This window comes from Rhinolophus ferrumequinum, chromosome 11 (assembly GCF_004115265.2).
Source record: "Rhinolophus ferrumequinum isolate MPI-CBG mRhiFer1 chromosome 11, mRhiFer1_v1.p, whole genome shotgun sequence".
In the NCBI taxonomy this organism is placed as follows: domain Eukaryota; kingdom Metazoa; phylum Chordata; class Mammalia; order Chiroptera; family Rhinolophidae; genus Rhinolophus; species Rhinolophus ferrumequinum.
This window is the reverse complement of record NC_046294.1, coordinates 23,676,997-23,701,734: the sequence shown is the minus strand read 5'-3', so window position 1 is coordinate 23,701,734 and position 24,738 is coordinate 23,676,997. Positions and strand designations below refer to the sequence as shown.

Here is a 24,738-nt window from a genome sequence, read left to right as displayed (position 1 = left end):
GAAACCTTCCCAGATCCCTTCTTTCCAAAGCAAAGAATCTCTTCCTGCTCCAAGATCCCTTAGAACTCTTTCTTCCAGCAGTGAATGGGTCTCGTCTTCCTGACCAGACTATCTCACCTCAGGGATGTGCCTTCCTCATCTCTAAAATACGCCTAGCACAGGGCCTAGACACAATGGTCCTCAATAAATATTTGCTGAATGACTAATAGCATGGCTGAGCATCAGGAACTTAAGGTATCCAAGTTTTCAGTTCTGGACCAAATCCTGTTTCTGCCCAGAAAAAGAATGGTGCAAAAAAAAAATGGGCACAGTTTTCACACATTAGAGTGGGAAGCCAGGACTCCACGGGGAACCATGTAGGTTCTAGAAAGGACCAACAATCCATTTGTGAGTTACCTCTGTTTACAAGATCTTTCTTGATTACAAGTGCCCATTTGAATTCCCCCCAAATATTTCTGGATTTTACCATTCTTACATGACAACACTAGAAGGCAAGCTCAGAGACACTCTTCTATATATCCGTCCTTTAGATTCAAGGAGGAGGCTTTATCTAAACCACTAGCGTTGGGAAATGAAGTGTAAACAAAAAGATAGTTTGTGGATTTGCCAGTCATTCTTCCCTCTCGTGGCCAACAGCCAAGTCAAAGCTCCAAGTGCAGCCACTAAAGATCTAAGTGGCATCTCCCGGCTGCACTAGGGGAAATCCAAGAGGGAACTTGGGAAATCATGAAGTCTAATCAGATGGTGCCGTGATTTATTCTGTTGTGTGTCTCTTACAACTTGGCACATGAAAAAAATTCCGTATGGATAACCTCAGTGGGCAGATACTGGGGATTGGCTCATTTGGCCTCTATTTTACCGTCTTAGCTGGAAACGTGGAAAGTTGAAAACTACATTTCCCAGACTCCTTTGCAGCTGGGGTCCTGGATGCAAAACTGGTCTCACCATTAAGATGTAGCTGAATGAGATCTGGTAAATGCAGATGAGGCAGAGGCCACTTTCATGCCCCCTTTGCCTGCTTTTGCTAGTGCCAGGTCATGAAACACGAGGTCTTCCTCTCTTTTTTTTAACCCCTACAGAGTCATCAAATGTCCATTTTCCACCTTCCTGGGTAGTTCAGAGGAAGTGGTAACGCTAGCAAAGCAACAGCAGATTCCAGCTTCAAGCCTGAATGGCAGCTCCAGGGACCATCTCACAGGAAGCAGTCCCCACACCCCACCATGGACAAGTTCTGTCTTGTCCTTGGAGTCACGCTTGGAGGCTTAGCCTTGAGCCTGCAACCTGAGCTGCTCCAATGATTCTGTTGGTACCTAATTCCCTGCATTAAATCCCTCCCTGCTTAAACTACCTAGGGTGGTTTCTGTTTCTTGAATTGAACACTACTGATTAATATTCTCAACATACAGAAATCCTCCAGGGTCAAGATTGTCCCTCTGCCCCTGGGGTGGTGGCTGGTGCCCATCTGTCCACAAACAAGGCCCTGCAGCCCCCACACTGACCTCTTCAGGCCTTTCACCTCGGCCTACCCACCTCCTGGGTCTCTCGTCCATGGGAAGGTAAAATGACTTACGAGTAACATCCTTTCCCGGGCCCGTAGGTTCCAGGCTACTATTTCCTTTCTGGTAATTTCTTCTAGCCCCCTGAGCATGCTGAGAAGAGCTGGCCTGCTTTACTGGACATTCTGGAAAATCCCTATAAAAACTCCCTAGGCCGGGGCTGTGTCCTAACTCCAGGGTGAAAGGGCTCCAGAAGACCTAGGCTGAGAATGACTGATGTTTGCATTGTCCCAGCACCTCTCTGCTTTGTTTGCTCCCACAGAAAAAGGCCATTTCCTCTTCTTGCCTTTCCCCCAGGCTCAGCTTGGCTGACAGCCGTTCAGTGCTGAAATGCTGGTGCCTGCAGTGGAAGAGCAGGGCAGGGCTGAAGGAGTCCCCTTTGTTCAGCCTTTCTGCCACCGAGATCCCCTCTGCTGGCTCTGGTACCCCGGGATAGTTGTCTAGTGCTTTGGTCTCAGGATCCTGTTTGTACTCTAACAAATGACTGAGACCCCAAGAGCTTTTGTTTATGTGTGTTATTCTATTGATATTTACTGTATCAGAAATTAAAACTGAGGAAATGTTAAAACATCTGAATACACGAGGTCACATCGCATCAGCCATCAGAGTGATAATGTCATCATGTGGCACACAGCCTCTGGAAAACTCTCCTGAACCCTTGTGACAAAATGAGAGTGAAAGGCAAATACCGCATTACCATGGTAACAATTTTGGCCCTGTGAGCATCCAGAAAGCCTCTGGGACCCTAGGGTTCCCCAGACCCCACTCTGAGAACCACTGCCTTCGACAAAGGTAGCAGATCCCTAAGACAAGGCTGCTTTCGGGCTGGCAGGCAGCAGGGAGTGGGGTTGGGATTCTGGCCCTGGTGGCACATGGTCTGGCCCTTTCTAGAACGACTTTTGGTTTGCAGGCACACTCCCGGCCTGGGGATCTGAGGGTCCCACATGCCTTCTCTGCAGCATCCACACTGGGAGAAAGTTCTAGTGCCCTAGGAGCAACTGACCTGGCTCTGTAAACTTGGGCAGATCATTACCCTCGTTGGGCTGTTGTTCTGTTAAAGAAGGGGATAAATCAGTGTTTCTAGACATTTTCCATTGTGAAAGCCCCTTTGCAGTTATTTCACAGACCCCACATGTATCTACTGTACAGTGCTCAAGGGCTGGGATTCTGGAAGGACACTCCTGGGTTGGAATCCAGGGTTCTCTCAATGAATTAAAACTGTGATCCCGCACAAGCTACGTCACCTCTTTCAGCCTCAGTTGCCCCATCAGCAAAATGGGTATAACCACAAGGACCACCTCATGAGATGTATGAAAAGTGCTTAGGAGAACATTTGGCACATAGTACGTTCTTGATAAAGGTTAACTATTACTACTATTTTAGTATCTGTTGATAGAGAAAATACGCAATAGCAAAAAAGACTATAGGAATCTGGTCTTATTAAATGCCTCAACTCCAGCCTTCTTCAGATCAAGCCAATTCTCTCCCCCCAGGCCCTCCAGCAAGTATAAACATATAAAGCTTGCAAAATCCTGCTAACAAGCTGCCCACCACCCACTCCATTCACCTCATAAAACAGAGAAAACAAATGTGACCACAATGTTGACTGTGAGCTGGAAGTTGTTGCTGGTGGTTCAGGCACAGGGCAAGGGGCAGCGTCAAGGACCGCAGACCCAGGGGCCGTGGGTCCTGAACGTGTGAGACGGGGGGCGTGGCACGGAATTCCTGTGAGAAGCCTGCCCACCTGCCCACACCAAGTGCTGCTGGTGCCTAAGCTACAACCGCCCCCCACATGCATGTAAATACCTCACGTCAATCATTGACATGACAAACAAAGCCACATAAAAGGGTCATCAACTGGTAGCATTTGTGTGTGTGCATTAAAAAAAAATGATTGTCATGTGGGGGATCCAGGAAATACACCAATGAAAAAGGGTCTTTTACATGAAGAGGGTGAGAGGAGGAAATAGAGACCAGTGAGGCCAGATGGCTCCCACAGAGCCAGTTCAGCAGCAACAGGGAGACCAGACCCACAGGTCACGATTCAGTTTCCCTTCATCTCTCTTTGAATTAATCATACAGATGAGCCTGAGTCTATCAAGCCAATGGCCTCATACGGCCCTGTAACAGGACTAGGTCTGCAAAAGCCATTTTCCCTGTTAAAAAAATGAAAGAGAATAAACTTCTTAAGGCCTTGATTTTAAGAGGTCCCTGCAGCCTGGAAAAAAAAAACAACCCTGCCCTACTCAGCAAGCATATGATTTATTGGGATTACAGCCCTATAAGCGGTGTCTTAACAACATGGAACGGGAAACGCCTCCAATTTCCAGCTCAAAGCAGGCTCTGTTCTTTCTCAAGGTGGGCAGGGGCCTCGGGGAGAGAGTCAGGTTGGCAGATGGGGCACAGGCCTGTGCAACATGAGCCCCAGCATGAGAAGGCCTTGTGCCTCTGTCCCCAACCAGCAGGCTGAGACTGGGGCCAGCAGGCATGTCCCCTCTGTGCCCACCCACGAGGAACTGGGTACAAGTACTCAGGCAGACCCCAGATGTGCCCACTGCCTGGGCAGGGCCTTGAGACCTGGCCGGAGCTCGGCCCTGAGAAAACTGGACTGTGGTTTCTTCACTTCCACCCTTGGCTGGGAGCACAGAGGGCTCTGGGGGGCGGGCCTGGCTCCCAGGGCTGGGAGAGTTTGGGGAGGCCCACGATGCCCTAACGAGGTTTCCCCAGCACCCTCTCTGCCCAGCCCAGCCCGCCTGTGAGCACACTTAGTCTGGGAGAGGAATCTCAAGGGACCAGCCAGACGGCTGCCGCTGTGTCTCAAGGGAGGGGGTGGCCAGACTGTCTCCCACCCTCAGCCCCACATTCTTCCCCTGACCTTGCCCCACCTTCAGTGGGGGCCACTGCTAAGCACTGGGTTGAATGGGCGTGATTTCCCCCCTGCAGCCCCCTTCTCACGGATCTGGCTGTGGACTGTGCTGCTCCCACACCCCTCCCTGCTGTGCTATCTGGGCTGCTTCTGGCGAGTGGAATTTGTGAAGATGCCACCTGATTCCCAATACGATGACAGCTCTACCAGCGGAGACTTCTCCGGGAAGGTCAAGGCCGGCTCTGTCGTGCAGCTCCGAGGTCCTCTCCACAGGTTCCCTAAGGTTTCCGGAGCCCAAACGTCCGTGGAGAATAAAACCAGCATTGTACCACTGAAGTCAGACTCTCCTCCCAGCACAAAGGAAGCAATTCTAGTCCAGTTCACATCTTGGATTAATTATTTTTCTAGAATTGCTTGGTAAACCAGAACAGTTTGGCTCAGCTTAGAGTCAGAGCTGGGCGGGCATCTTTCTTCTGACCCCAGGCCTCTCTTCTTCAGCAGCCATGCCACCTCAGAACCTGGGGCTCACCCCCAGCACAAGCTCAGTGGAGGGTCAGGTGACTTCTATTAGAGGCGGAGCTCAGGGCTTTCTTTGGGAAAATGTACTTTTCTTCAAAAGCTCATCTGGTACAGATTAGAGGCACTAGATAAACCTCCACTGGTCGGCCTATGCATATGGATATAAATTTAGAATACAACCAAGTTATAATTAGCTGAGTGATTCTGCCTCTTCCCAGGGGTTGCCCTTCAGGCCCCCATAGAGCCTAAAAGTGAGCAGTGGAATGAGAGATCAATTGGGTGAAAACTGGGGGACCCTGGACTGGCTCCCAAGGCGTCCAGGAATAAAGGCAAAACACAACTCCCGTTTGCAGAGCATGTGCTAAGCACCTGGCAGGGTGTTAAGCCCCTTTACATCCATAGCCTCATTTAATCTTCATGTCTACTCTCTGAAGCAGGTACTGTGACTATCCGTGCTGTACACATGGGGAAACTGAGGGCTAGAGAGGTGAAGTAACCTGCCCAAGGCCATGCCATAATCAGTGGCAGAGCTGGATGTGATCCCAGGCGGCGGACCCCAGAGAGAAGCTCCTACGCAGTAAACCCCCCGCCACTCAGTCACCAGCCCTGGCCTTCCGTCCCCTCGACCCTGCCCCGTCTCCTTCATCGTGGGATGGTGACTATTAGGCAGAGTGACCATGTAATCTGTCATCCAAACGGGCCTACGTTTGAGAGGGAAAAGGAGCACTATGACTACCACCACCAGGACAGCAGCTGAAAGCCAGAGCTGCGTCAGGCACACCGAACATCTGGTCACCCTGTCAGGGCACCGGGATGAAGGGCCTCTGCCTGGCCCACGTCGTCCCCTCTGCGAGTGGGAGGCCCGCCCTGCCCACCCACCCTCAAGGAGGCCTCCACTCTCCCTCCAGGACTGCACTTAGCCCATGTTGTTATTATTTGATTTGTTTGCATGGCTTTTTGTCTACTTCCTCCTCTGAACTGTAATTTCTCTGAAGGCAGAGACTGCTTTGCTCACTGATGTTTCCCATCTCTCAACACAGGAACCCACATTAGAAACTCGGCCTCTGAATTTATAAAGGCCTGGCACATTACTCAGTCCTGGAGGCACAGTCCTCTGGCTGCTCACATGTTTCCAGGGGTCCACTCTTTCTCCAGAATTCTCTGCAGGGCTCCAGAGTTCATGATACGGAGAACTACTTTGTTTTCCATTCTTGGAGGCTTGCGTTGGCTTGGGTTTTGGCAAATGGATCTCTTCAGGAAAAAGAAACTACTTTCCAAATAAAAAGACACCCATTTCACAGGAGAACTTTCCACCCAGGAACACCCTTCTGGGGGTAGCATGGCTGACTGGAGCTAAGACAGTTTCTGGGAGGACAGCAAAGATGTTGGGATGGAGCCTTCTCAGCGAGGGAAGTGGCACACGTGCTTCTGCAGATGTCAATGTGGCATTGGGCTCCACTGGAGGGGACACAGCCCTGTCTTTGGTAACTTGGCCTGAGTCCAGGGTGGCACTTATGTGGGTGGGGTGGGGCAGATTCCAGTGGAGACCGCATGCAGGCCACCGCCCCTCCACCCTTTCTCACACAGCAAGGAGGGCGCTGAGTGCTGCGAGGTCCAAGGCATCTGGCCCATTTCTCAGGCCCAGCGTGGCAGCCTGGTGGGCAGGCAGCTGGTCCAGCAGGCCAGAGCGTTGCTGCTTTCCACACACCTGGAATGGAGTGGTGTGAAAGGAGGCCTCTCTCCTCTCTGCCGGGGTGTGGCTCCCTTGGCCTAAGGCCACAGCTCACTCATGGGGCTCACTGCTGCCATGTGCAAGAGACCAGCCTCTTCACCCATGCTCAGCATGTGTGGTGGCTCAGAAGGGACCACACACTCTTTCACCATATGGAAGCCAGACGGAAGAATGCCTCCAACCTGCTCAAACGCACGCCCTTCCCGAGGGCACTTGCCATCACCCATCGGCCTCTGCCAACAAGGCAGGCTTGGGAGGACCCTATGGCTTAGCTGTCCTGCTTCATTTACCACACAAACACCTGCTGGGCAGAGGGGCAGGGACGGGGGTCTTTGGTTTAGGGTCTCTAGATAGGAATTCCAGGTTGGATTCAGCTCTGTATAATCACACAATACCCGCCTTCCCCATGTCCCACAGTCTAAGGCAGAAAGATGACGCATTCAGAGTGTCAGATAAAGAGTTCCAGAAACTTATAGAAGGAGATAAGGGCATGGGGCTCTTGAGGCCGGACAGAGACAACGTGTCAAAGGGGAAACTCCTGACTGGCAACTAGGGGCTTTGACTTGAGCTGTAGATGGGGTGCACCCCAACCCAGACAGAGAAAAAGACAGTGCAGGCTTGCGGGACCCGACCTGGCTCTCTGCACCCACATCCCGACTGCTGCCTCAGGTAAGACTCTGGTATTGGCTTCTGAGCAGCAAAACCACACTGCTATGATGTGCTGAGGGCCTACTATGTGCCAGGTGAGCATGAGGCATTTTGTATATGTTACCCTCTGATACAGCCACACTGCAAGGGAGGTATAATTGTTAATCTGCATTTTTCAAATGTGGAAACCAAGGCTGTGAGAGGTACACACATGTCCGAGGTCACATAGGTCACATAGGTAGCCAATGGAGATCTGTCTGGCTCTAAAAAAACCAAACCAAACAAAAAAAACAGGTTGTAGGGTCTTTCATGAGACCACACTGCCCCACACAAAATGCTCTGAGCTGGCCCGCTGGCAGGTACTGTGGAGAAAAGGCTCCCCTCAGTGGACCCAACTCAGCCCTCTGCCCGAACACCAGCTTCTGCACCCACAGCCTCAGCAGCCCTGACTCTGGCGGGAAAGGGAGGCTGGGCTGGTCCCTAAAGCCTAAGGGGGTGTACTCAGACCCCTTAAGCGCCTCCTGCCCCTAAATCCAAACATTAAAGCAGTAACGGGGGGTACAGACAGTTGTCAGAGGTGGTTGGTCTTGTGGGAGGAGGAAAATCTGCAGAGCTGCCTGGTAAGCAAGTAGGAACAGGCTAGAAACCAGCCCAGCTTGACTCCAGACACTGCCTGAGCTCCTGCCCCCATCTCAGGGTCTGGAAAGTCAATAGCAACATTCTTTAAGGAAGCAAATTCAATTCCCTTCAGAGATGGGATTTTCCAGTGCGGAGGTGCTCGGACAACATGCAGACAAAGGGGATTGTTGTGGGTCCGTTATAAAAACACTCCAAAGGAATGAAGCCTGGGGCCTAGCAGTTCCCGGTCTTCTCCTTTTCTGTGAGGACCGGTGGTCCTAACAATGGGACAGGAAGTCATACCCAACAGGCAGCTCCTGGGGGGCACTTGTCAATGGCTGGGCCAGGATCCTGTCCTGTCTCCATCCCCGGTTATCTGGCACTGGCACTTCCGTTGTCTGCCCAAAATCCCTGGCCCGTTCCTTTTTGGATGCCCAGCCTCAGACTAACCACCCAGGACCAGCGACCTCAAGTCTGTTGGGGAACAGGCCCCGAGTAGCAGAGAGCGAGCTGCACAAGTCACGTGGGTAGAGGAGGTGCTGAGTGAGACCCGGTTCCCAGGGCCTTGCCTTCTCTCTCCTGGGAGGCAGGAGGTACATATCACCCAGGACCACGAGAATTCACTGTGTTATCACAATCGGACCTCCCTGCCTGGGCTCAGATCAGCCTCTTCCTACCTTCCTACCTCTTACCCTCTCTCAAGGCCTCAGGCTGCTCATCTGTACATGGTGGTAATGGCTCCCGCCAAGACCTAGTGTGAGGATCTGTTAGAGAGCTGTGTATTTAAAACGCTTTATACACTGGAAAGCTTTGCTTCGATGCTTCTAGCCCATGTGAAAATGAAGCGGATAATATCACTCCCAAGCTTAACACTCGGCAATGGAAGCCGGTGTGGAGGCAGGCACTACGGCCAAAGCAGCAAGCCGGGGCCCGGGACACGGGTCCACCGTTAACTTCAGAGAGTGCTCGACTCACCGCTTGGTCTTGGAACCAATGGGTGGATGAAATCCAGGTTTGAGAGTTCTTTGAAGTCCTTGGGTGGTGGACTATGATAAATCTAAAGTCTGGACGTGTGTCAGTCCAAAATCGTCCTCACTGAAATACCCCTTTCGGACATCTGGTCTACCTCCTCTTCTGGTTCCCTGGCTGCTGTCAGGGCTGAGTTAAGAAGGAGTTAAGGGCAGGGACTGAAGAAGGTATATATGAGAGGGAGAGAAAACATGCATTTTAAGTGATGTGATATTTAAATTCACCATTGTATTTGGATTATTTATGCATTAAACAAGATTTCATTATTTTAGTACTCCCATAGGTTTACGAAAACTAATTATACCGATAAGGGCAGTTACCCTGTGTGAAGAGTTTGACTCTGTGCTAAGTCCTTTAAAGGTATTAATTACCTCATTGGCTCCCCACAGAAACCTTTGGAAGTAGGTCGGTCGTTTTCCGTCTAAAGCTGGAGAAACTGAGGCCTCCGCCATTAAACAACTTGCTCAAAGTACACAACTAGCACATGGCAGACCAGAAACCCCATCTTATGGTCTTTGACTCCAAAGAATCTAACCTTTAGGTTAGAATCTACAGCCTATTTTACTGACTGAACAAAATATTTAACGGCCTACTATGTGCCAGGGACGGTTCTATGTGCTGAGGACACAGTGGAAACAAGACTAACCCAGGGTACTTGCATTCTAGACGGGCCAGGAGGGGCTGCAGAGAAGCGAGTAAATAAATACATGAGCAAAGTAATTTCAGATAGAGGAAGGTGCTCTGAATTTAAAAAAAAAAATAAGAAGCGGTGAAGATGATAGAGAATGACGAGGGGTGGAAGGGACAGCTTCCTGGGTGTAATGTAAACCACAAACAAGTCACTTCAGGGGTTACTGGATGTGCCAGTCTGGGGAATACAGGGCAACAAGAACTTAATTCACCCAATAGTTATTCTTATTTCTTTTACTTTCATTTTGGGTAAACAGATGGAAATTGAATGCACAAAAAGGAGGAGAGAAAAAGAGAGAAAAGAGCTTAACGTCGCAAATCTTGAAATGGTATTTAAGGGAATCACAAGTCAGTAGCGTACAGCCACCACTGCCATCATCTCTATTATCTGATAAGAAAACACTTCGCAAGCTGAGCAAAAGATTAACGAGCCCACTTCTTCTGGCTGAGTATACAGCCTATCCGTGGGCGCTTCCTATTTATGTAAAGTACTAGTGGGGTGGGGGGGAAACAGCCCCCCTCTGCATCTGGAATGGAACAAAAAGGCGCCTGTGCCTGCACTGTGTACCTCACTTATGTCTAGGGCATTTCCCTAGAACTTGGGGAACCCCCCCCCCGGAAGTAGTCACTGCTCAGATCTTCCCTTTACACAGGAGGAAACTGAGGCTCAGAAGGCAAGGAGATCTGCTGCGATCACAGAGCTGGAGGAGGAGGGGCTGGGTTTGACCCTCGGGCTGGGTGGCCTCTGAGGATGCACAAGGCCCCACCTAAAAGGAGCATTTGCAAAAACCAAAAACCCAACACCCACCGAATTTTTGTGTTTTTAAAATGTGGATCCATTTTTGTCATGAAATACGCACCTTGAAACAATAAAAATCCTGCTGTGACTTTTGCTGCCCATGCCACCCTGCCTGTCCCAGTCTTCTGTGGCTGTCCCTTAAGGCTCAACTAAAATCCCAGGCTGTCCCGACACTACTCCCCAACTACTCCAGCCTTCCCAAAGGTCCTCTTGAATGTGAGACGGTGAAGACGATGATGTGTCCCAGGCACTCTTCTAAGTGCTTTCCGTACATTACTTCACTTAACCCCAGCAACACCCACACGAAGTGGGCACTATTATTCCCATGCTAAGAAGTGCAGACTGAGGCACAGAGGCCAAATGACACGCCTGAGGGCCCCCACCTCTAAGAGGCAGAGCTGGGATTGAATCCAGGCAGGCTGTAGGGTCTGAGGGCCCCTCTAATCTATTGTCGTGCAACCCAGCTTCCTCTTACACTGTCTGCTGGTTTGTGCTCATTTTTCTCTTCTGTCTTGTTTCTTTGCCTCCCTCATTAAGCTGGAGACTCAATCACATAAGCCACTCTTCATAATTCTTATATCCTTTCCCCCGCTGATCCACAGAAGTACCGGGAGAAATGTGAGTTAATAAGTAAAGCACTTAAGATGCTATCCGTCTCTATTAATATGTGCTCTGTGACGCTGTAATTAGCCGTGGTGTTTGTAAGTAGCTGCGTTCTTCGTTATTATTATTGTTAGTTAGTAGTGGTTATATTAGTAATATCAGTAGTAGTATTAGTAATCGTATTAGTAGCAGAGGTAACCAGATGCCTCTTGAGACCACAATGAAGAAAGACTATTCTGGATGTCGAACATGTCACTGAAGTATGTTTATGACCATTATGATAATGTCATATTAGGAGGAGGAGAAAGATGGCAGCCACCATTTAATAAGTACTTTTTCTGTGCAAGGAACTAAGTGCTTTACTGTATTGTCTCATTTAACCCCAGCAGCCATCTTATTATCGTCACCATTTTACCCGTGAGGAAACCAAGGCCTAAAAGATGAGCTGACATGTCCTACTGCTAAAAAGTAGCAGAAATAACACCTCCGGGATGACCCTCTGGCAGTATCTGAAGCCACAGGGGTGGACTTCAGATGGAGTGGAGGGGACCCACTTAAGGGCTGACACCTTTGCTGACTCCAGCTTTTCCAAGTTCTGTTCACATACTTGCTGGAAACTTCTTGGCCAGCATGGCATGGCACAGGGCAGCCAAGAGCTGGGCAGGACACACGGCTTCTTCCACCAGGATCTCACCTGGACAAGGGCTTCAGCCTTTGAGCAGTAGCCCCAGGAGCCTGTGCCCAAATAGCTTCATGGGAACTAGGAGCTGAAGTTATTATCAACATAGCACTTTGGGCCCCACCCTTCCTAAACCTGCCTCGGGGTGCAGGCCAACACACCAGGCAGCTCCAGGCTGGGGTGTTTCAGGGGGACTCTTAGTAAGAGTGCTTCTCCTCACAGCATCAAGGCAAGCAGTGTGGGCGGGGCTTCCTGGGGCCTTCTGCTCCCCTCATGCGCAGAGTGGGGTTCAGGCACTTGGTGGGTAGAAACCACCAAGTTGGACCACTGGGGCAGGACCTTCCAGGACACAAGCTCAGCCCTGGGCTTCTGTTAGTCACGAGGGCCGGGCTCCCTCTGCAGCTTCACCCTGCACCATGTTCCCTGTTCTCTGGCTCTGCCACACTGCTCCCAGCTGTCTCTCCTAGGACCACATTCCCTCTGCCGAATACCAATGGCCGTGTTAATAATCCCAGTAGCTAGGACTTCGCATTTACTGCGTCCCAGCTACTGTTCTAACGGTGCTGCATGTAGTAACTCACGTAACCCTTATGACCTATCCGTGACTGCAAGGACTGTGGAGGGCAGGTTCCGCAATCAGGAAGCGTAAGTTACATCTCAAACACATGTCTTTGAACAGCAGTTCCCTCCGCAGATAGGACTCCGGCTGGCTAAGAACTCATGACACCAGATATTTGCAGGCTCCATCCTACATCAGACTGGCTAGGCTCCCACGCTCTTCCTGGCTTCGTGTCCTGAACAGCAGCAGGCCCCAAGCCTTCTGAGTGTGCCCCCCTTCACGAAGGGGCCCAGGCAGGACTGGGGAGGCAGACGCAAGGGGCTGGGGCCTGAGGCTGAAATTAAGCACATGGACAGGTGGCCCACTGTCATTCCCCGTGTTCCAGGTATTCCTCAAGGTTCTGGCTCCTCTGCTGCTGCTGGGCTGGCACATGCACTTGGGAATGCCACCTGGTGAGCCCAAGCCCTGGAACCCGAGGTTCTGAGGCACAGACTGAGGCCTGTCTCCCTCAGCCCCTCTGCACCTCTAACTGTGTCTGTCTCCCTCCACGTGTTCTGCTTGATGACATTTCTTCCAGCAACCTGCTGGTGAGCTGGCAGACTACCGCCATTCCTGAATGTCCACACAGCCTTTCCCCGCACTTCCCGAACTCTTCATTCCCATGAGGACGATGGCCAAGGATCTGTCCTCTGCCAGGGATGCTATTCCAGCTCCCCATCCTCGGCCGGCAGGAGTGACTCGCAAGAACCAGTCAGCCAGGTGGCTGGCTGTCCATTCTCCTCCAGACCTCGGGGGAAGGAGGAGCCCCCATCTCTCTAGGTAACCCGGATCTCCGAAAGCAAGCTCTTTCACTTTCCGAGCTTGGTCTCGGGTGATGACATACCCTGCAGGTCAGCAGCTGTGACTCACTCTGTGTTTGAGACCCTGCCTTGTGCCTCGCTGGGTGTAAAGCTGCTGGCACAAAGGGCATCCTGGAAGAGTGCAGGAAGGTCCCAGCTGTGAGTCTCTCCCAGGGAGGCCAGGGAGGTGTCCTGGGAGAGGAGAAGCAGGTGGGGCTGGAACGGCCCCAGAGGAGGTGGCCCAAAGGCCGGGACCCACCCAGGTCGCCTTAGAGCTTTAGGACCGGGTCTCAGCAGCTGGGTGGGAGAGATGTAGCCTGGTATGGTGAAAGACATACCAGAGAACCAGAGAGACCTGGTTCGAATCCCTGCCCAGCCACGTACCAGCTGGGTGCCCCCCACCTTGTGTCCTCATTTGTGAAATGGAGGAATGCTAGCACCTGCCCCGTTGGTTTGTTGAGGGGCATAAAAGAAACAGAATGAGGTAGAAATGCCTTTAAAAAGAAGAGGTGGCTACTTTTACATGTGTTATGTCACTTCATCCTCCCCAGTGGGATCACTTAGGCCCATTTTACAGATGAGGAGGCTGAGATGTGGAGGGGCCTCTCCTCCCAAGCCCTGGTGTTGCCTGGCTCACTAGAACTGCAGATGGAAGTACATTAGAGCGCATCTATGTCCCTCGCAAAGCTGCCCCACTTGCCACCCTGAGCTCCCAAGGTTTCTATAACTTCTTCCTCCCACCATCTCCTTTCTCAGACCCAGAAGAGGAGGCTTTGGGGAGATAGGCCCCATACAGAGAGATTCTGGGGCCCCACTGAACAGCTCACAGGCTCTCATGATTTAGCAAGGAATGCTGAGATGAGCTTCACACAAGAGGGATCAACTCATGTCCCACCCGTTAGTAGCTCAGATGTGGTCACACACAGCCCCCCGACTAGAAGGAAGAAGGATAATTTCCTCAAGGCAGCACAATCTACGAGCACAGACTTGAGTGGCACCGTGAATGGTGCCATGTGGCCAAACCTATGCCGCCAAACCGAGCCCCTTAGTCCACGTGTGCAAAGCAGTAGAAGAGTCACTCAATCCCAACAGACCCAGAAATCTTCAAAACCACCAAATCCCCAAACCACACACCTGCTGTCATACCTGAAATCAGATATTCCGTCTAGTTCTGGTTGGGGATATGGTCCCCATGCTCCTGACATGGGACAGAGGAAGGAGGTGCAAGGGGATAAAAGGACAGGGAGAGAAAAAGACAGACACATATCCCCAGACTTACACAGGCAAAACTCCTGGAGTCCTAGCAAACTCTAGCTACTTTGTGTGCAAGGACTGGTTTTCCGCAGAGCTCTGGCGAGGCTATCCGAGTGGCATAGGGAATATAGTCAATGGTATTGTAATAACTCGGTGTGGTGTCAGAAGGGTACTAGACTTATCGGTGTGATCACTGTACGGTATGTAAATGTCTAATCACTACGTTGTATACCTGAAACTAACATAATATTGTATGATGACTATAATTGAAGGGAAAAAAGAGAGATTGGAGTAGTGGTGCCATGAGGGGATACGTGGCCCCACCTTCAGTCGCAGGTGAGTTCCATGGTCCCCAGGAAAGGCCACCACCTGGTCTCCGAGGCTGCCAAGTTCTGCCCCGTCAGAATGCATCCACGCATGGCAGGACCCACTTCTGCAGCCAGAAACTGGGCCACCAGAGAGCTGTTGGACTGTTGGCCTGCCTGTTCTTAGGGTATCCTCCTGTTAATGCCACATCTGACATTTGGGGATTCTTTTTTTCTAACGTGGTTCCAATTTCTCATGTGTCTAACACTCATTTGAAATGATTCACGGGAAGATGCCTTCACTACCAATTTCTTTGTGGCACAGTGTGTTTTTTAAATAATGAGCTATCGAAACACACACACATGTATGTTACCGTTCAAGCTTAAGTATTACAGACAGACAAGGAACTCAGGTCCTACAGAAACCCTGATACTATGTTTTAGAGCATCAGAGGCTGGCAGTGCTCCTCGGAGGAAAGCCAGAGGGCAGCCACAAGACATCAGGGTGCTGAGCACAGAGCCTGCAGAGAAGCACCTCCCTGACCTGCCCCATGGCCACAGCCATGGTCACAGCCAGATGGCCACGCAGTCCCAGGCAGCAGGTCCAAGGAAGTCTCCTTGGCCTCTTCTCCCAGCGACCTTTGCTTACGTGACCAGGCCCAGTCTAGCACCCTCGGGGACCTCACCAAACAACAAGACAGCCACCGCCTTGGGCCCCATCCCAGATGTTTTCCTTGTCCTTTCTTCCTCCCGGCTGACTCCAGCAACCACAACAATTTCTCCACAAAGCAGAAACAGCTGGGGCTTAGGGCCCCTGCTCCGGTTCCACCTCCCTTCCTTCAGGAAACCCGGGGCCTCCACCTACAGCCTTCTTGCTCTGTATCAGGCCCAGAGTGACCCTCCTCAGCCCTGTGAATACTGTCTATCTCCCAGAGAAGTAAGACAATAATGACACCAATAATAATAACAGTGGTGGATGCACTTACTGGAAGTCTACATGTGTGAACCAGGCCACTATTGCTTTATGCCTCTCATAATGACATAGTATGTGTAGTGGTTATAAGCCAGGCCTATGTGGCCTTGGCAAGTTACGGAATCTGCCTCCACTTACTCATCTGTAAAATGGGGCTGTGAAGAGCACCCATTTCCTGGGAATGTGTGCATTAAATGTATTAACACGTGAAAAGGGCTCAGCACAGTGCTTGGACATAGTAAATGCCCAGCAAATGTTGACTATCCCTCTTTAATCCTTACTACTACTTCGTTACCATCCCATGTTTATAGCTGAGGAAACTGAGGCTCAGGAGGTTGGAACCTTGCACAAAGATCGTAAGGTTCATAAATGCCCGCACTGCTGTTTGTGCCCAGGCGAGCTCATTCCCAGCTCCCAGTCTGGTTTGCCATATGTCCATAGGATTTCCAATGTTTCCCCAATGGCTGTTTATAATGAACTGGGGTGCAGAAATCTACTTTTATATCTTTGTTTTCTGTAACCATGGAGACACTAGAGAAGTGGGCATGGCTGCGGAGAGGGTATGAGGACCACACCGTTGATGAGACTCAATGTCACCCGAAGACAATGGGCAGCTGAGGCAGGGGGACGCGGAAGGCGTCAGCACTTCTGTATCAGGTCCCAGATCGTCTCCCCCCTCGATCGGCACAGAGCCCATTGGGCTTTCTTCCTCTCCTGCGCCCTGCGGCGGGGTACAATGCACGCAGGCGGGGCTTCCTCAACCAAGGGCAAGTCTTTCCCACTCCCCGAACCTTCACGCACACAACTCTTGAGCCCATCGACAGACCCTGTCTTAGGGGGCCAAGTGGTGGCCTCCAGGTGAGACTTATGCCAGCTTATATGCTGTTTTACACAAATTATAAAAAATTCATCCTCTCCAGCAGAAAAAAAAAAACAAACCAAAGGCGGCCGTCTGAGTAGACCAATTAGAAAAGGCACCCTGTCCTCAGGCTTACATGGCACCATGTACCCTCCACTCATGCCCTTTGCTGGGGTTCCTTGTGCAGTGCACACCCTGTACATCTGTTCGGAGCGACCCTGCCCCAGGCTGGGAAAGGACTAGGACCCTGTACAGAAAGCACTAGACTGGGAGCCAGCAGGCTGGACCCTGGGGCTACTCAACCACTAACCTACTAGAGATCAAATAACCTGCCAGAACCCTGGCATCCTGGTGTGTAAAATGGAGGAGGGGATGGGGCAAAACCTGCCTGAGATCCCTCACGGTGGCATCTCCGTCATCAAAAGAGGCGACAGTTACCACTGATGGAGGGCCAGTTACCACCCAATGTCTTTCCTAGAACCCCAGCCCCCTCGATTCTCACTACCACCTTTGTAGGTAGGTGTGCATACCTCACTTTAGAAAAGAGCAACTAAATTTTAGAGAGCCCAGGAAGTGAGCACTGGGGCCGGCAAATCCGAGAGAGAGACCAAAGCCCACTTTCTGAGCCTCAGGGAGCCCCGCTACACCGGCCCAGGGTAAAACAATCCCACTGCATTCCTGGGCCAGGCCTTCTTCCATCTGCATTCCCAGTCACCTCCTTGTAGGCAGGAAGGACTGTGCCAGGGTACTTTTCTCACTCTGTCCATCAGTCAGTCAGTCAACACACACCAAGTGGGCAGCCCATGGAAGATCCCTACCGCTCATTGTTCAGGGCCATTCTTGGGGGATCCAGGTTGGGGTTCTCCATGGACTCCATTTGTGGACACCGCAGAAAGTAGTAGAGCGTGTGGAGGGCGTCTGGGGACCAGGTGATGGGCTGGGGCGGCTGGCGGGCCTGCCGGGCAGGGCTGGAGCCAGGACACAGCGGGTGGCGCCCCTGCATGTGGTGCATGGCCCGGGAAACCAGGTCACCTGGAGGAGAGGGCAGAGGGAGAGGAAAAAAGAAAACAAGTCTGAGTTCATAGACCACATTCTTCCAAGGATACTTGCAGTTAAAGAGAAACAGCTCCCCTTGCCTTTGTAATTACTGTTTATCCTGGAGCCAATAGGCGGAGGTGGAAACTCCTCGACACCTAGATACACAACAGCAATTTAGTTTCCCTTTCACTTCCAGTCTTGCCTTACTAGCTGAATGAAACACTTGGCATGCCTCTCTCCTCCAGAACTTATGCTAATGTGGTTTCTTTTTCGACATCCCCACTCTCTCCACCACCCCACGGGCCTCTCCCCAGCTCTTTGACAGAGGGAATCTCTCTGGGTCTCTTTTCCCAGCCTCTAACAACCAGTGCCAGGCTGGGTGGTGACACCCCTGTACTGCCTGGTGCAAAGGCTCAGTAAGTCAGCAGAGAAGCTGCCTCAGTCCCCCACACCTCAAGCAAAACCATCACTACCATCTACTGAGTGCTCGTTACGTGCTCAGCGTTCACTTCCCTAGAAATAGGATTTAACTTGATCCTTAAAATGCTGGGGGCCAAGGATTATCCCCATTTTACAGATGAAGAACTTGAGGCTTATCTGATAAACAAATACTTACTGACCCCCCACGTTTCCCTGGTCACAGGATGGCCTCGGTGCACAGAGGTTGAGTGAACTAGCCAATCATGTGCCCAGCTAATGGTAGACTCTACATTTGAATCCAGGCCTGTGACCTGGGCTGCGGCCAGCCCTACTGAAGTCTGCGGGGTCCTCAGGGCCTCGGATCCGGTGCTGTTTCTGCCCAAGTCTTTTCAATATTCCACCAGCTCGGGCAGGAAATGTCCCATCATTGTGTGAGGCCACAATGCTGAGAAAGGATGGGTGAAACAGCCCCAGGTCCCTGCAGGCCCCTCAGTTCTGGGAAAAGTGGCGCCTTTCCATTCTCCTCAGGGAGTCCTCCCCTGTGGGTCAGCTTCCCCCCATCTGGACATGGCTGACCCTAAGCGGGGAGAAGAAATATGCAGGTTTTAATTGGGCAAGTAAAGTGTCACTCAATGTACGGCAAAACCAATTCATCCATTTTTCAATTAACCGTTACTCTGCAGTTTCTGTGAGTCCGGTACTCCATGCCATTGTGCCCCTGGCACCCTGCACGGGATCTACTGCATAATAGGTGCTCAGCAAACACTTAGAGGGCGAAGAAATAGCCTTCATTTCATTTTAAAATACAACGCCTGGTGTATTTTGAGTGCATTAGCTGCCCAGTTCTCCCATGACAGCCAGAGCGATGGAGTCTGGCTTCCAAGCAAGGAGGATGACACCCCTGGAATTGGAGCTCTCCACTGGGAAGGGGCCCTCCACGCCACCCATCCCCGTCGCCTCGCTCCTCTCTCCACACCCGACTCTGCGCATCCGTGCATTGGTCGCTCGGTTGCCCGGCTGCCTCCTGGCAAACCCCCGCGCCAGGAGAGTTCAGGGCAGGGAGTTACTGACAACTGCCTCCTAGCTCCAAGGCTGATTGAATGGGTCTGGGCAGGACCCGGGCCATCTGTACTTTGCAAAAGTTCCCGTGATGATTCTAATGTGCAGTCAGGTCTGAGAATCACTAGGTAAGTGGACGAGAGCATAGATTCCAGGATCAGACATGCCTGGCTTCAAATCAGGGCTCTGCTACTTCTAACCCATGCGCCTTACATATGTTACTTATCACAGCCTCCGCGTCCTCATCTGTAAAATGGAAACAATCGTATCTAACCTAAAAATTGTGAGGATTCAAATAAATAATAAATGTGAAAGCACTCAACAGCCTGCTTGGCACAGGGTAAGTAGTGGGTAAATGTTAACTATGATTACTGTCCTAGTCATTCCTCTCTCCTCCAGGCCACCTCCCATGGTACTCTTCCTTCTGGGCCTCAGCCTGCAGTCACGCACTGCCCCACATTTCCCAGGAGAGGAGTCCAGGCCCTGAAATGCCGGCTCCCAGCCCTGCCCTTGGGTTCCTGGGTGGTAGAAACTGGCATCAACACCCCCTAGGCCAGCCTGCCTCCGCACAGCTAATTGTACAGCTAAGTTGGCTCCAATAAGTTGAAACCTGGCGCCCATTTCTCCAGGTCTAAATGTCATAACTTTTGGCAGGACCGCAAGGAGGAGAAGTCAAAGAGCCTGCAACAGCATGAGAAACGTTGCTGAAATATCATTTCAAAAACAGACAAGGTACAAGTCATTATCATTGATTATGTTTATGACTGTTTTATTATTATTGGTGTAGAACCCTTTGGTAGCCAGAATGCAGGCAAGAAAATCAAGAAAGAAAAGGGAGTGCCTCCCAAGGGCTCCTTGAAGAGGTACTGGGAACAGAGATGCCTTCGGAAGATTCAGGAAAACCATGCAGGCAGCAGAATGGCAGCTGGAGATGGGGTCTCCAGGCTCTTTGCTTCAAGCCCAGTTGTGTGCTGTATCAATCTCTCTCAAAGACCAAAAAGTCAGAAGCCTGCAGACAACCCTGATCAGGCATCTAAAAACTTGCAGTGGTCTGCAACCCTCGTTTATGGCCAAACAGAAAGTTGATTGCTTTAGCTATTCTCAGTGATTTTCCTCCTGGCCACTTTCGATGCCCTCGGCTTCAGGCTAGACATGAAAAAATAGACAGAAATCTCATTCAATCTTTATAGGGGTAGCCTTAAGGGAGGTATTTCCATTTTACAGACAAGGAAACAGTCTCACAGAACTTAAATGATTTGTCCCAGTTGCACAACTAGTAAGGAAACCAGCTGGGACTTGAACTGGGGTCCTGTGTCCCAACCACATGCTCTCGGCTATTGCACCATTCATTGCTGCTTTAAGTTTGGTCTGCAAACTGGGGCAGGTCTGTAAGCTGCTTGTCACTGGTTCACAACAAGTTAACTTCAGAAATTAGAAAACTCCCACAGCAATTTGACAGAGTGGTTTTATGTTTATCTAATCCAATCATTTTAAACGGCTTGTATTTACGTCTTTTATTTCACTTTTCTAGGCATTCGTTTTTATTGTGTTTTATTAAAGTTTCAGTCTGCCACAGTGTGGGAGCAGGGTGGATAAAATCCCTGGCTATCGCCACACCTAGTTTGAGAAGCTGTGGCCCAGGCCAAACTGTATTCCTGGTTTAGCACAGGTAGACACGCAAAGCTGCTTCTGGAACGTTCTTGTACTTGAGAATCAATTGATCCTAAGCTTGACGAAACCTCTGTCTGGAGCCCAGAAACACCCACGAGGCATGAAAAACAAGCCCTCGCTGCTTGTTAATCATGAAAGCCTTGATCAGAGGTGCTACAGGTTTCACTCTGGTCTGTCCAACCCTCATTATGAGCCATCAAGTAAAAAAAAAAAAAACAAAACAGCAGTGAGAGTCTGGAATTTCGCACTGTCTTCAACATGAGGCCTACACCATCTGGCTGCCTTTACAAAGAAGTGCTTTATTTTGTTTATTTCTTATTCCCTCCCGTGTATAGTTTCGTGGGTAGAGAGGGACAGAGAAAAATACAAGTGTCCAAGCTCCCTATGCAGCTGACCTGATACCAGAAAGAAACTTCTTGACCTACCTGGCAGGCTGGTCTTGGCAAGGTGCTGGGAGTTAATAAACGGTAAACCTGGGGTAAAGTCTTAGGTACACGTTGCTCAGTGCCAAGTATCACTAGCCTCATTAAGTTCTTTAGTCTCGGAGCAAAAAATTACCATATCTGCCTCCACCTAGTCTCCTCCCTCAGTCGCAGTGGGCAAGCGAAAACCCTGGTTTCAGAGCAAGGGAGCTCGGGCAACTTGGCGCATGACACAGCCTGTATGGCTGGCTGAGAAAAGATGCTATGGTGCTGCTTCTTCCTGTTGTCCCAAGGAGTGGCTGGGCCAGGATGTGGACCGGTCCTAGGGATTTGGGAGGCAAACATTTAGGAGCACAATAGAGGACTCGTTCCTTCTCATTCACACACACACACACACACACACACACACACACACAGGCGCGCGCGTGCGTGCACGACATCAGGGACTGTTCTAATCACTAGGGATACAGTACAGCAGGGGACAACAGAGAAACTCTATTCTCGTGAAGCTGACATTCTCCTCAATTGAAAGAGATGACAGACTATTTACATGTAAATATACGATAAATGTCAAGTGGTGATCAGTGCTTTGGAAAAAAACCAAAGCCATAAGAGAAGAGACAGAGGAAGGAGAGTGGGGTGCTCCCCTACCGTTTCCCCGAAAATAAGACCTAGCTGGACCATCAGCTCTAATGTGTCTTTTGGAGCAAAAATTAATATAAGACCCGGTCTTATTTTGCTATAATGTAAGACTGCATCTATAATATCGTATTATATTATATTATATTGTATAACATAACATAATATAATACCGGGTCTTATATTAATTTTTGCTCCAAAACACACATTAGAGCTGATGGGCCGGCTAGGTCTTACTTTCAGGGAAACACGGTCTGCAGCGTGCTCAGGGAAGACCTGTCTAATAAGCTGTTATTTGAGCCGAGACTTGAAGAAAGTGAAAGCCCAAGCTACTTGAGCATTTGGGGGAAAAGGCTGCAGGCCCAGGGAAGAGCTAGTGCAAAGGCCCTGGGGTAGGAAGTACTTGGCCAGGAGGCAGGGGTGGCTGGAGCCCAGTGAATAAGAGGAGAGTAGTAGGCGATAACGCCAGCTGGGCTATGGGGAGGCTATTGGATTTCACTGGGGGGCTGGGGAGCCATGGGGGAGCAGCGGGAGGGATACTGAGTAGATGAGAGACACAATCCAATCTGTGTTTAAATGGCCCTGGTTTGGGCTAAGTTGGTAGCAGTGGAGGTGGCTAACAGGGCAAACTAAAATTTGGGATAGTTTTAGAAAGTAGACCCAATAGGACTTGGTCTCTGGGCTGAATGGAAAGGACAGAATGATGACAAGCCCTTCCCCGGAGGGAAGCGTCTGAATGCTCCCCTTTGCCTGGCTGTGGATTGTAATGGACACAGAAGCCACCTGAGAAAAAGCAAAGGAGCAGAGCCCAGCCTTGACCTCAGCTACCCTGCATGCAGGCGGCTAGGCGGCTAGGCTAGCCACACCTAGGAAACCCGCAGCCCCAAGTGGTAAGGAGCACGGCTAATGCCCGGCACATCGGGTGGCAAGACCCCAAGGATTCTTACCAGCTGCGTGACTTGGGGGAAATCACTTTTCTTCTCTAAGCCTCAGTTTCCTCATCAGGACGAACCCTGCGGAGTTATTCTGAGGAATAACTGAGATCCCGTGAATAAGGGGCCTTAAGCACTTAATGTTGAAAATGCAACATAAAACCAAGGTGCTCTCTAGGGGTCTGAGGTCTGAGTACGGCCCTCACTGTTCTCAGGACAGCAGAGTTCACCAAACTCGGGCTGCGCCTGGCCCCAAGGACAGCCCACTGTCCAAAGACATTTGTCACAGGTGGAGATGAAGCCACACACCGAGCCCACTTCCTGCAGTATCCTTCAAGGGGCATGGGACCCAGGTGGCCATGCTGTAGTGCCCTCAGGACACAGAGAGCCGGATGTCCTGCTTTCTCTCCCAGCCCTGTTACTGATCTGCTCTGTGACCTTGAACCAGGCACCTTTGTTTTCTATCCTGGGAAGCGGAGGAAGAATGGAGCAGGCATGGGAGGAAGCTGCGTCTTGCAGACAGAAAGGTTTGTCATTCGCTGTTCAGGGGCCAGAAAACTCAAAGAAATCACAAAAGGAAAAGGCTGGAGCAGAGTGAAATTTCATCTGTTTCCAGACTATGTGCTACAACCCTTGCTTGGCATGTGTCACCACCCTCCACTGGGTGGTCTCGTGACACAGTGAGGGAGAACTAAGGAGGAAGAGTGTGCAGTTTGATTTTTCGAGTAGTTGGGGGTTAACAAGAGGGAGTCATCAGGAGATGCATGGGACTTCCTGTCTCCTAACAGCCTCTTTTGAAGCAGCTGTCAAATGGTAATGACCTAGACCAAGGGGTTTCCAGCTGTGTTCCACGGAGCCCGGAGGTCCTGGGAGATGCCCAGGGCTACTGCAGGGCCAGGCCGCCCGCTCTGCCCTCCTTCAGCAGCACAGCTCTGTTTTTACTTTCCATGTTGTATATGGAGGTTTCAGAGGTGCTTTCTTTTAAAAAAGAATGCTGGCTATAAAGTCACAGCTTTTTGGGCCAGACAGGTAAAATAAATGAGTGAAACAGGCCAGCTATAAGATAATGAGGCACGTGACAATATAGGGGACCACATGCTGTCAGCTTAGCTGCTACTTAGGTCCCGTTGATTGCTGCCATGCAGGAGCTGAGTGCAGTGTCTCCAGACCATCTGACTGTTTTAAGGGAAACCAGAAATCCAGATTTGTGTGTGATTAAGTCCACAGACTGGCCAGACCATACATGCTTGTGAGACGTCAGTTTGCAACCTCTGACCTAGAAACATCGAGCTTTCAGGGAAGGCAAGAAGCATGAAGGAGGAGGTGGCTAGACTCCAGAAGACGACACCTTCCCCACCTTCTCCTTTACAGACCGCGAGACGTGGATGCCATACTTACTCAGCTCTGAGATGCTCCCCACGCAGGTGGCCAGGAGGGATTGCTCCAGGGTCCGCAGCTCCAACTGAGCATAGGCGTCTGCTCGCTCGTCATGGCCCAGGGACCCTCCGTTGTAGGGACTGAAGTATGCTGGGAGGGAGAGGACACCTGTGAGGGAAACAAGGCAGACACGTCACCTCAGGAAGGACGCAAAGCTCCGCAGGCCACAGCCCTGCCCCTTCCTCCTGGTAGAGCAGGGTCAGTGGGCAAATGTCAAGATTCCACTGGCGGATGGCCGACCCCCTACTGTGGACGGTGCTGCGGGAGCCAGAATGGGGAGTGGCCTACTTGTAGATGAGGTATTAAGCCAAGTGGAGACCCTCCTTCCTTGGAGCTGCACACAGACCTGGCCTACTGAGCGAGGCTCGTGGGCCACGCAACAATTCATTCAGTCTTTCACTGCTTCCTTCACTGAATATTTACAGAGTGTCTCATGCAGGCCAAGCACTGTGCTACATTCAGGGTGCTAGGGTGACAAAGAGACCCGGCTCTGTCTTCACGGAGCTATGGGGACAGCTGTATCAGTGTAAACATCCACCTGACTGACCACTGAAAGGGCAGCTCTGCCTCCAGTTCTCCCACTTATTATGCT

General features: G+C 50.9%; 1 protein-coding gene across 1 annotated transcript in view; it reads right to left on the bottom strand.

Annotated features, from left to right (window-relative positions):
* ABTB2 (ankyrin repeat and BTB domain containing 2) overlaps nucleotides 1–24,738 on the bottom strand; it is a 170,769-nt gene that overhangs the window by 20,910 nt on the left and 125,121 nt on the right. Inside the window, exons 2-3 of the mRNA XM_033120624.1 lie at nucleotides 24,108–24,254; nucleotides 17,347–17,560 (exon numbers count right to left, since the gene is read on the bottom strand). Coding sequence (XP_032976515.1) covers nucleotides 17,347–17,560; nucleotides 24,108–24,254 — 361 coding nt within the window. The remainder of the gene's footprint in view (nucleotides 1–17,346; nucleotides 17,561–24,107; nucleotides 24,255–24,738) is intronic.